The 9,896-nt window shown below is 39.4% G+C and overlaps 1 protein-coding gene across 1 annotated transcript in view; it reads left to right on the forward strand.

Moving 5' to 3' along the window:
• HMG20A (high mobility group 20A) overlaps nucleotides 1-9,400 on the forward strand; it is an 11,635-nt gene extending 2,235 nt beyond the window's left edge. Inside the window, exons 2-8 of the mRNA XM_009872156.1 lie at nucleotides 1-49; nucleotides 1,373-1,588; nucleotides 4,286-4,418; nucleotides 4,782-4,813; nucleotides 7,355-7,430; nucleotides 8,402-8,617; nucleotides 9,255-9,400. The exon at nucleotides 1-49 is cut by the window's left edge and continues 120 nt beyond it. Of these exons, the coding sequence (XP_009870458.1) occupies nucleotides 1-49; nucleotides 1,373-1,588; nucleotides 4,286-4,418; nucleotides 4,782-4,813; nucleotides 7,355-7,430; nucleotides 8,402-8,617; nucleotides 9,255-9,391 (859 nt within the window). The 3' untranslated portion in view covers nucleotides 9,392-9,400. The remainder of the gene's footprint in view (nucleotides 50-1,372; nucleotides 1,589-4,285; nucleotides 4,419-4,781; nucleotides 4,814-7,354; nucleotides 7,431-8,401; nucleotides 8,618-9,254) is intronic.
• The last annotated feature ends 496 nt before the right edge of the window (nucleotides 9,401-9,896 follow it).

The raw sequence follows: 9,896 nt of genomic DNA on the forward strand, positions 1-9,896 counted from the left end.
TGAGTCCTCTAATACTGCAGAAAATCCTGAGCAGAAGCCTGAGGAGGAGGTGAGATGCAATAGTGACTTCTCAGTGAAGCAAGAGCTTAGAGTTTTGTCATTAGAGTTTGTCTTACCTGCTCAGATTCCTTTGGATAGGATCACAAATTTTCATCCATTTGCCATCTTCATGTTTTCTCTCTCGTTTTGTCCTGTGTTGCACAACTGCTCGCAGATAGCCAAGGAAGGCTGGCAGCCATAGCATACAGAGAACAGCACGTGTATCTCAAGCTTAGCCAACAGAGCCCACAGACCGACAGCATATTTAGTCGTTTTCTGAAGACTGAATGTTCACCTGCCACAACTTGTTTTCTCTTGTGGAGTCAGGAAAGTGAGGCCGTTGTACTCTCCTGGGGGTAACTGATGCCTTTGAAAGCATTGTGCTTACTACTTTATACCTTGAGTACCATCACACACTGGTTTTTGGTGACTAAATCACGAGGAAACTGAAACTTAACAAGAAGGTGGTTTGGGGTTTTTTTTTCTGACGGATGCATTTGATATTCCTCCTTGTGGTTTGTGAGCCTCTTGTTTAATTAAGGAAGCAGTAAAATTCTGGAAAGGAAACCAAAACTAACGTGAGGGCAGGTACATGTTGATCTGGGGAGAGATTAGAAGTACTGAAATAGTTGTATGTATGTAGCATAAGAAAATAGTGTTGTCCAGAGATTGCTATAGTTGCAGTGTGAAGCCAAGAGGATGAGTGGTAATTATGCTATTCCTGTGAGCCTGCAGTGGGCCCTCTTACAATGTTCCCTCCTTTGGAGTTTGTTCATCTCTGTTTTAGCCTAGAAGAAGAATAGGTTAGAGTAGAAAAGCCTATATGCTGTCCTTTCACCCACATTTGGGCATATAATGCACAAAGAAGATTTGGAAGGAGCAAAATAGCTAGTTGACAATTGTTAGCTAATATCCAGAATCTCTCCAAACATGATATTGAGGCAGATGACTGAGGGAGAATGGTGCTCTGTGAGAGTGAGAATTTTTTTTAAAAAAAACACCCAAGTAAACTAACAAAAATAAATAAATTACAGCTGTATTAGATAGGATGAGAATTATATGGGTTACCAATCCTCATGGTTATACAGTTAGAAGTTGATGCAAATGTTATTGTTCCTGTGGACAAGGAGATAGTGGAAACAACTTTTCACAGTGAAACATCTTTGGCTTTGCTTAGAGAGAAGTCAGCAATGCTCTAAAGTAACATTAATGGATAGGATGTATTGCAGCAACATACATCTGCTGAAAATGTTTTAGACATGAATATTTATTCCTTCCAGAGGTGATTATTCTCTTTCTTCAGCCTGAATTTTCTTCCGTTTTCATTTTGCAGCAGCAAAGAACTAAACGAGGAGGCTGGGCCAAAGGGAGAAAGAGGAAGAAACCCCTTAGGGACACCAATGCCCCCAAATCCCCCCTCACAGGGTATGTGCGGTTCATGAATGAGCGTAGGGAGCAACTTCGAGCGAAGAGGCCTGAAGTCCCTTTCCCAGAGATCACCAGGATGCTGGGCAATGAATGGAGTAAACTGCCTCCTGAAGAGAAACGGGTACCATTAAACTCTCTTTTCCTTGTTGGATTATGATTACCATTAAATGGGAATATTGTAGTTTATGAGGATGCTAACATGGGCTTTTGATGATATATTCCAAAATAAGGGACCCAGGCCTGCCTGGTAGGGCCATAGCACCTCATCCAGGTGTGACCTGAGGAGAACTGTATCCTCTAGGTAGTGCAAGTATATATTGAGAACAGGAGGGGTTGCTCTAGGGAGACATCCCACAGTTTAAGTGATTCATCTGGATGTAGTTCTGTTGTATCCAACTCAGGTACAGGTGAGACCTAGGAGTTGCCAAGGCCAAAACCATTGCAAGGATGGGGCAGGCATTTATTTGCTGTGATTGGGGAGAACTCACCAAGATTTCAGAGCTGTTTAAAGGATTTTGCAGTTCTGTTTATTTTACAGACTCATTAATGTATATAAACATCTGGTGGAGTAAGACAAGCAGACCTGAAAGGACAGGTTACTGAAGGACATGGTTAACATCAAAAAAGTTTTAGGCAATGTTCTAAAATATTGCTAGCCCTAAAAATGAAGTTGAGATCTCTGTGATGGATGGGACAGAGCTACGTATTGTAGTTTCTGCATACATTGACTCAGAAAAAGGTTTTTTTCCCCACCTTTCAGCTGGAGTGTGATGTCTTCTAACTGGAACTACTGTGGCCTTCTGCACTGCCTGGTATGTGAATGAAGACCAAGGCAACATTGGGTCTGGTACCTGATTGCCAGTTGGAGATTACAGCAAAGCAGTAGTTAAATCACAGTGCAGCTTGATCTTATCATATGAATTTATCAGGATACTTAAGCTTTTGAAAATACTTCAAGGACAAAATAAGGTTTGGAAAGTTTTGGTCATAGCTGGAAGAAAAATGGGATAATGCAACGAAGATTTACAAAGTTCATTATGTCACTTTTTACTGAGCTTGTAGAATACAGGTTATATGGAGATATAAAATGGTGCATAGGCGTAACATTTGAACTATAATGTAAAATGTGTGTCAAGTAAAAGCAGTTGATTTGGTAATACATCTGAAGTGAGAATGATGTTGCTGTCTGCTGGGAGAGGGGAGAAAGAGACTAAGACATTCTGCCCCTCCACTTCCTTAACGTATTCTTACCATGTCTGAGACAGATTCTTAGACTAGGAGAAAGGAGATTGAGATCAAATCTCTGTTCCATATGCTGCTTTTTAAATCCCCAGAGAACCTGCCCTTTTTATGGTAAAGCTGTGAGTTTCTAACCTGTAGCAGGTCAGGGAAAGACTGCTGAGCACGTCCTTCCCTTCAGCTTAGTGCCCATGTCTACAGTACGACAGCTCAAAATTCTTCTTAAAACTGAGTAAACTTGGCTTTGGTTAGCTAACAACTATGAAGTAGTTCTTCTGAAGCTGCTGGGCTGGTTAGCACCCTGTTTTCCGGGGAAAAACGTGTCTGACCTTCTGCTTTTGTGGCTCATCTCCAGCAATTGGCAAACTCGCTGTCTGATACAAAAGCTGAAGGGAAAGTCTTGCAATTCCCCTGTTCCAGCCCTATAGCCTTACTACTTCCCTTTGAATTTGGTGAGCATAAGGACAGTTGCTGACTGGACTGACCAAATAGAGAGTCTTCCCTAGATCAAAGCCATTATGTTAGTCCTAAGGCAAACACCCTTATAATCATTCTTCTTGGTATTCCCCTGTATGGAGAAATGTCTAACGACATGTATAGATCTTTGCTAGAAAACCTAGATCTAACCACAGGTAGTGCAGCAAAACTCATTCTTACTGATTCAAAACAATCCACTGAAAACACAAGTTAAGGAGGAAAAGCTTGTGTTGTTTTTAACTCAGTTACTGCATTCTTAGAGCAACACTTTGCTAGAGATCGAAAAGAACTAACGCCTTATGGAAGAATACAGTATCTGAAAGCAACACAAAACAGCATCACCAGATTTGCACCCCAGTCCCGAACTTTTAAGTGTCCTCACCAGGCTCAAACCAGTGTTGCAAATGCATGGAATTTATAAATGTTAGTGTATTGTCGTGATGGCTTAACAAAACTAAAAGGCATAAAGGGTGGCTAAGGTTTGCACTGATTTAATACTTCCATTGAACTTTATACTCATTTGGGAGAAAAATTAGGAAGACAACCTTTTTTTTTTTTTTTTTTAAGGATACCATTATTAAGTGTTGTGATCACTCCTTAAATAACTTTCAATTCATCAGTTTCCTTTAAGAATTCTCCAGTTAAGCTCATTCAGTTATGATGTATGAGGTATCTTAAGGCTAATAAACTAACTTTTTTTTAACCTAAATGCACGTAGCTGAAATTGCTGTAACCTAGGCTCTTTTAACTTTAAGCTACTCTTCTCCAAAAGCCATGATGTTTTGTTCACCTCTCAGATGGGCAAAGCCTGTGAATACTTGAGTCGAGTAGCTTAGTAGCAGGTTACTTCTAGGCCTAATAAAAAAGTGATTTGAGTTAAAAAAAAAGGGGGGGTGGAGGGGAGAAAACGGAACACCAGAACACAGTTATTTTATCCAGAAATCTTATATCTTTGCATCTCACATACATTCTCATTGTTTCTTCACTCCTTTCTTGTTTGCATAGGTGAAATGGATCAGCACTTCATCTGACAAGCTGGTTTTCTTCCCTTCCTCCTGAAGGGGAGGAAACTCCCTGAAACTCTTGGACTTTTTTGTTTCAGCGGTACCTTGATGAGGCAGATAGAGATAAGGAGCGTTATATGCGGGAGCTGGAGCAGTATCAGAAGACTGAAGCCTACAAAGTCTTTAGCAGAAAAGCACAGGACAGACAAAAAGGCAAATCACACAGACAAGGTATTGAATGGAAGGAAAATACGTGCCTGGCTTGAGGAACACAGGATTCCCAGCTAGCCATGTAGCCTGACACTCCTTTAAAGCCTTTGATTTAAGAGCTTGTTAAAAAAGTTAATGCTCTTTCTGTGACATTTGCATCAGTTGTGTGTCAAGTGATTAGATTTATGTAAATTTAACTATATCTAGATTGTATTGGAGGACGTACATTAAAAGCATCTACGTTAGGCATAGTTTTTATGTGATTTAGTAGGGAAGGTGCACAAGGTTTCTATCTATAACTGTTGTGTGATTATGCTTGTGTAACTACTTTGGTTCTTGTTTTCTCAAAATTTGTGTATTGTTTGGTGTTTTTTTCTTTTTCAGATGGAGCAAGACAGCCAGCCCATGATCATGAGGTAAATCCATTCATTCTACCCTTACATCAATGAGTAGATCTTCAGATGATCAAGGTTTCTAGTGAAGTCAATAAAAAACAGTTTATGCTGGTTGAAGATCCTAACTGGAGGTTTAAACTATGAATTTTTGCTCTTTCTATGCAGTTTTTGATTAAAAGTTAGAAAAACCTGAGTTCTCATATGCTTACATTAGTGTGATGAAATCTAAATTTATTAAGTCTTGGACAGGTACAAAGATAATGTGGGAGTTTAGCGTACACATGAAACTTAGTTCTTTCTTGTGATGTTAAATAAATCAATGGGTGTAAGTCAGTATAATTGAGTCTTTAAATATCTGGTGTCTGAGAAATTCCGCTCTGAAAAAATTCACAGTAAATATTGTGCAAGCAGAGAACTTTAATCAAGGTAAAAGTTATGAAGGTTTGAGTCCTACATAAAAACCTTCCAAGCTCGCAGCTTTATGTTGCCGTCTTGAGGTGCTGGTTTTCTGCAGCAACATGAATACTTGGTGGCTTCCGTGAGAAGAAAATGGGCCAAGTATCCAAATCATTGGGAAATCTCTGGCTTAAACCTCCTCCTGCTCTCCCTTTGCATACGTAAATATTGGAAAAGGGCAATAATGTCTGGAGAGAAGATGCCTGTGCTTTTGTTGACGAGACATATCATCCTGACTGACTATGGTATCTCTCCCCTTGAAGTGCTGAAACTTTCTCCAGTTGTTTTACCTAGGGCCACAGAGCTTCTTTCATGGTTACCAATAAATTCCAAACAAAGAGCAATGAAAAATCTTGTTTATACACAGCCTCTTCACTTTCTGAATGATCTGTTTTTCTTTGTGAGTTTCTTTTTTTGCCTTGGGAAAGCAATCAAGTTGCTTTTTAATGTGTTCATTACAATACCGACAACGCTGTGCATTGCTGAGAGGCAACTTCTGGTCTTGTTTACTTCAAGGAAGATAAGTTTCACTTCCAGGAAAATGCTTTGGTAGCATATTCTCGATATACCTTTTTATTAACTCTAAAGGAAGTACTAGTAGTAAGATTATTCTTTAGAAGAAGATGATCCATAAGATTTCTAATTCTATAGTCACTGAATCTAAGTTTGTCTCTAAATTGTACAAGAACATTACTGAAGTCTTTGAGTTCTGCATTGACTGTGATGTTTACGTAACCTTTAAATTATACAGGTGGCAAAATACAAATTCAGAGTCCTACCTCTCATCCTTCTAACTCAAGCTATTATTGCTGAAGTTTCATGTCATAAATGCAGTTTAAAAGGAGTCCTCCGTACCCTGTGGGGCTTTAAGCTTAATCAGATAGTTATTACATAGTTGAGCTAGCAATGTCAGGCAGACATTCTCTTCTAAAAGCCTGTGCCCTTAGCATTTTTCACCTTTTTATTATAAAGTTTTACGTGCTTACCACCTGATGTGCTTTCACATACTTTCTGATTTAAAAGGTTTGTGTTTGTGGTTTTTTTAAAGAAAGTCTGTTATAGTCACAAACCATAATTTGGTATCAAAACTGCACCTGAAATGCTTTTTTCGATTTTAATAGCCTCATGTTCACATAATTGAATTCACCAACTTTACCAGAAACTAGATGAAGAGATCTGAAAGTTGACAGGAAACCCTTGACTACAGGCTTTATCTTAAGACGACAAACTTCTCTTGTGTCTTAAAATGAAAAAATGTTGCAGTGTTTGGTTGTGCAGTATGCAGGAATGACACTCCAGTTCCTTGAAGCCCTTACGTTGATGTGTACCTGCCGTAGCCAGGGTGAACGACTGCTTTCTAGCAGCGGAATGGGCCCATACATGTTCACCTTTATCCTTCCCAGATACTACATATTCTCTAAGCAGGTTTTCCCCATAGACTCTTACGAGTTGTGTTTATACACCTTCTTGTCAGTAGTGGCAGCATCAATCTAAATTTTTATTTTTTAAAAAAAGGGTCTTGCTTGAAGTGCACTGTGCAGCTCCCGTCTCTTCTGGAGCCAAAATACTCATCTCTTCCAGTTTAGAACAGACACGTGGAATTCGTCGAGTAAGGAAAAGCTGCTTATTTTTTCTTTAGTTCTTTTTTCCTGACTGTTTTTTTGTTTTGCTTTGGTAATGAAAGATGAACCATGAAACTTACTGTGCATTTTACCTGCATTATCTCCTGTTTGTTGATATTCCTTTATAGACTATTTCAGAATATATTAGTTGTTTGATGGTGGAATACATTCTAGTGGAAAATGTAAATGAATTCAGGTAGTTTTAAAACCGAATAATCTGATGTGTAATGTCAATAGGGCAATATATTTTAGTATGTTATATGATATTTCTTGGTAGTGATATTTGGCCTTTATTAAACCTGTCTTAGAAAAACCTACCATTTGGGTTTTCTTGGTAGGAGCTGGAAGTGTCATCAATCCACCCATCTCTTTATCTGCCTCAGTTTTTGGTCTTCGTTATCTTTCCACTTTCTTGATCAAAACAATTTTGTGAATTCCTTAAAATGAACGATATTGTAACTATGTATTACTCTTCCTTTTGTAGAAAGAAGCAGATACAAAGGAGAGATCAGTTTTTGATATTCCAATCTTCACAGAAGAGTTCCTGAATCATAGTAAAGGTAAGTCAAGCTTTTGCAGAGACGCTTTTTGCGTTTCCAAAGTGCTGTCCAGCTCGAGTCCTTTGTCTCTCCGATCTCAGCTCTGGTGATGACTTGAGAATAATTGATAGGGTTTCTGATACTACCATGTCTCTATATGAGCGCAGTGGCTGCAACAGCAGGGGTTTTTTCTGGCCAAAACTATCCTTTTTGTATAACTCTGGTGATGACTTGAGAATAATTGATCAGGGTTTCTGATACTACCATGTCTCTATACGAGCGCAGTGGCTGCAACAGCAGGTTTTTTTTCTGGCCAAAACTATCCTTTTTGTATAATGTTCCTGATGTTTAAGCACCACGTGCTGTTATTCCAGCAAGTTCAAGCTGGATCTGCTGTTCCATAGAATTGAGAAATACCTAAGATACAGCGTGATGATGAATTAGACTGGTTAGCATATATCATTTTTTTTTCCCCTGGATATGCAGAAGATTCCACTGATACATTTTTCTGTTACTTGATACAGTTTTCATAGCTGCATGTCCTAAGAGTTTTAGGATTTTTTGCCAGATTTCCTGGAGACTTTCTTGACTGAACAGATGTTGGATTCAGATACTTTTCCTGGTGATCAATAGAAATGTATTTTTCTAACTGGTATCTTGCCTGTAGGCCTCTTACTGCTAAGTGATCTCATACTGAATGCATTTGAAATTAGCCTTTCAGTCCTCCTTCCTAATCAATTCCTCTATTCACTCCCACTCTGATCCTCTGAATGTCTTCTAATTTGTCTGTCTCTCTAGAAATTGTCTATTTAAGTACTACTGTAGGCCCTATTGATACTCCATGATAAGATGCTTTTTCATCGATAAGCTCAAGCTGCACCACTTGTAATCATCAGTTGAGCGCTCCAGAACATTCTACTTGGTTGCCTACCAGTTGTGCTTGGGGGTTTTCACAGTTTTTTGCCTACATGGGAATGAATTGCTATTCACAGCACGCGAAGCTGAGCTGCGACAGCTGCGTAAGTCCAACATGGAGTTTGAGGAGCGGAACGCTGCCCTGCAGAAGCACGTTGAGAGTATGCGCACTGCCGTGGAGAAACTGGAGGTGGATGTAATACAGGAGCGGAGTCGCAACACCGTCCTGCAACAGCACCTAGAGACCTTACGCCAAGCGCTCACAACCAGCTTTGCTGGAGTCCCGCTACCAGGTAGGGCTTGGTTTTGTCCCTTATGACCGTCTGACATGTTAAATTTAACTTCTAGTGTTTATAAGATGATGTGAATTTACCACACGTGGCCTGCTGTTTTAGTTCCACGGTCTTGCCTGTTTCTGAGCTTTTGTTGTATTAGATAATAAAAACTTAAAATGCATGCAAGCAAAGGTTTGTAAGTGCTTTATCTCAACGTGGCATTTTTTTTTCTTTCTTCACTTACTCTTCCCAATAAAGTGAGATACATATTCAGTCCTTCTTTCCTTCACTTGTTCTTTGAAAATGTTACTAAATAAAAAAGACAGGACCCTCAACTTCCTTGATTAAAAGAAAGGCTGCATCTCTATTTTCAGATGCCAGGGAATCCACTTAGATACTATGAATGCCCTGCTGAAAGAGTTTGTTATAATCAACAATCAAAGAAAACCATGCTTCGTTAGTCCTGATGTATTGGAACTACTCACTTTAGGAGTGACATTGCTTTACAGGAGCTGTCACGAGGTGGTGCGTGGCTAAATCACCTTGAATAGCAGTTTGCATGTTGGCACAAATTGTCCTTACCGTAGTCTTAACTTTTTGGAATTGCTGCAGTCACCTAAATATTCTGTGGCTCGTTTTACTATGTTAACTATAGGTAGCGGGGAAACGCCCACGATGGAAACTATTGATTCCTACATGAATAGGCTGCACAGTATTATTATGGCTAACCCCCAGGAGAACGAGAACCTCATAGCCACAGTCCGAGATGTGGTAAACAGGCTTGAACGCTAGTGAATGGGTAAGGCTGCTTTTGTTTGGTGTCTACTCTGTACCTCTGGCACTTGTTCTGACACTAGTCCTTGTGCTGATCACCATGTTGCACGATCAAAACGTTTGCTTCCTCAAAGGCCCAGGAGCAGGTTGACTTTCATTAAAAGTCAAATGCGGTTGAAAATATCCAAGAGCATTAAAGGGTTCTGAAGTTCCTCTTAGCTCTGAGATCTTTTGTATAAATATGTAAATAGCTATTTGTCCTATTATTCATTGTGCTTGTCTAAGGTGAAGAATACCAAAAGGATGGTCTGAAAAAAGGAAGAAAAGAATTTACATTTTAGCTACAGGGTGACTAATTTAGAATAAGGTTCCTTTCTTGAGAGAAGTAAATCTGAAAAATTCTGTGTTCATTGTAGAACGTGATGGTCACAGAGAAATTTTGTCTCAAGAGGTTAAGGTGAACTCAACTCTATTATAAACTGAAAATACCCCCCAACTACCTGCTCTGTAGCACCTGTAGTCA

Source organism: Apaloderma vittatum, unplaced genomic scaffold (assembly GCF_000703405.1).
Source record: "Apaloderma vittatum isolate BGI_N311 unplaced genomic scaffold, ASM70340v1 scaffold15566, whole genome shotgun sequence".
NCBI lineage: Eukaryota > Metazoa > Chordata > Aves > Trogoniformes > Trogonidae > Apaloderma > Apaloderma vittatum.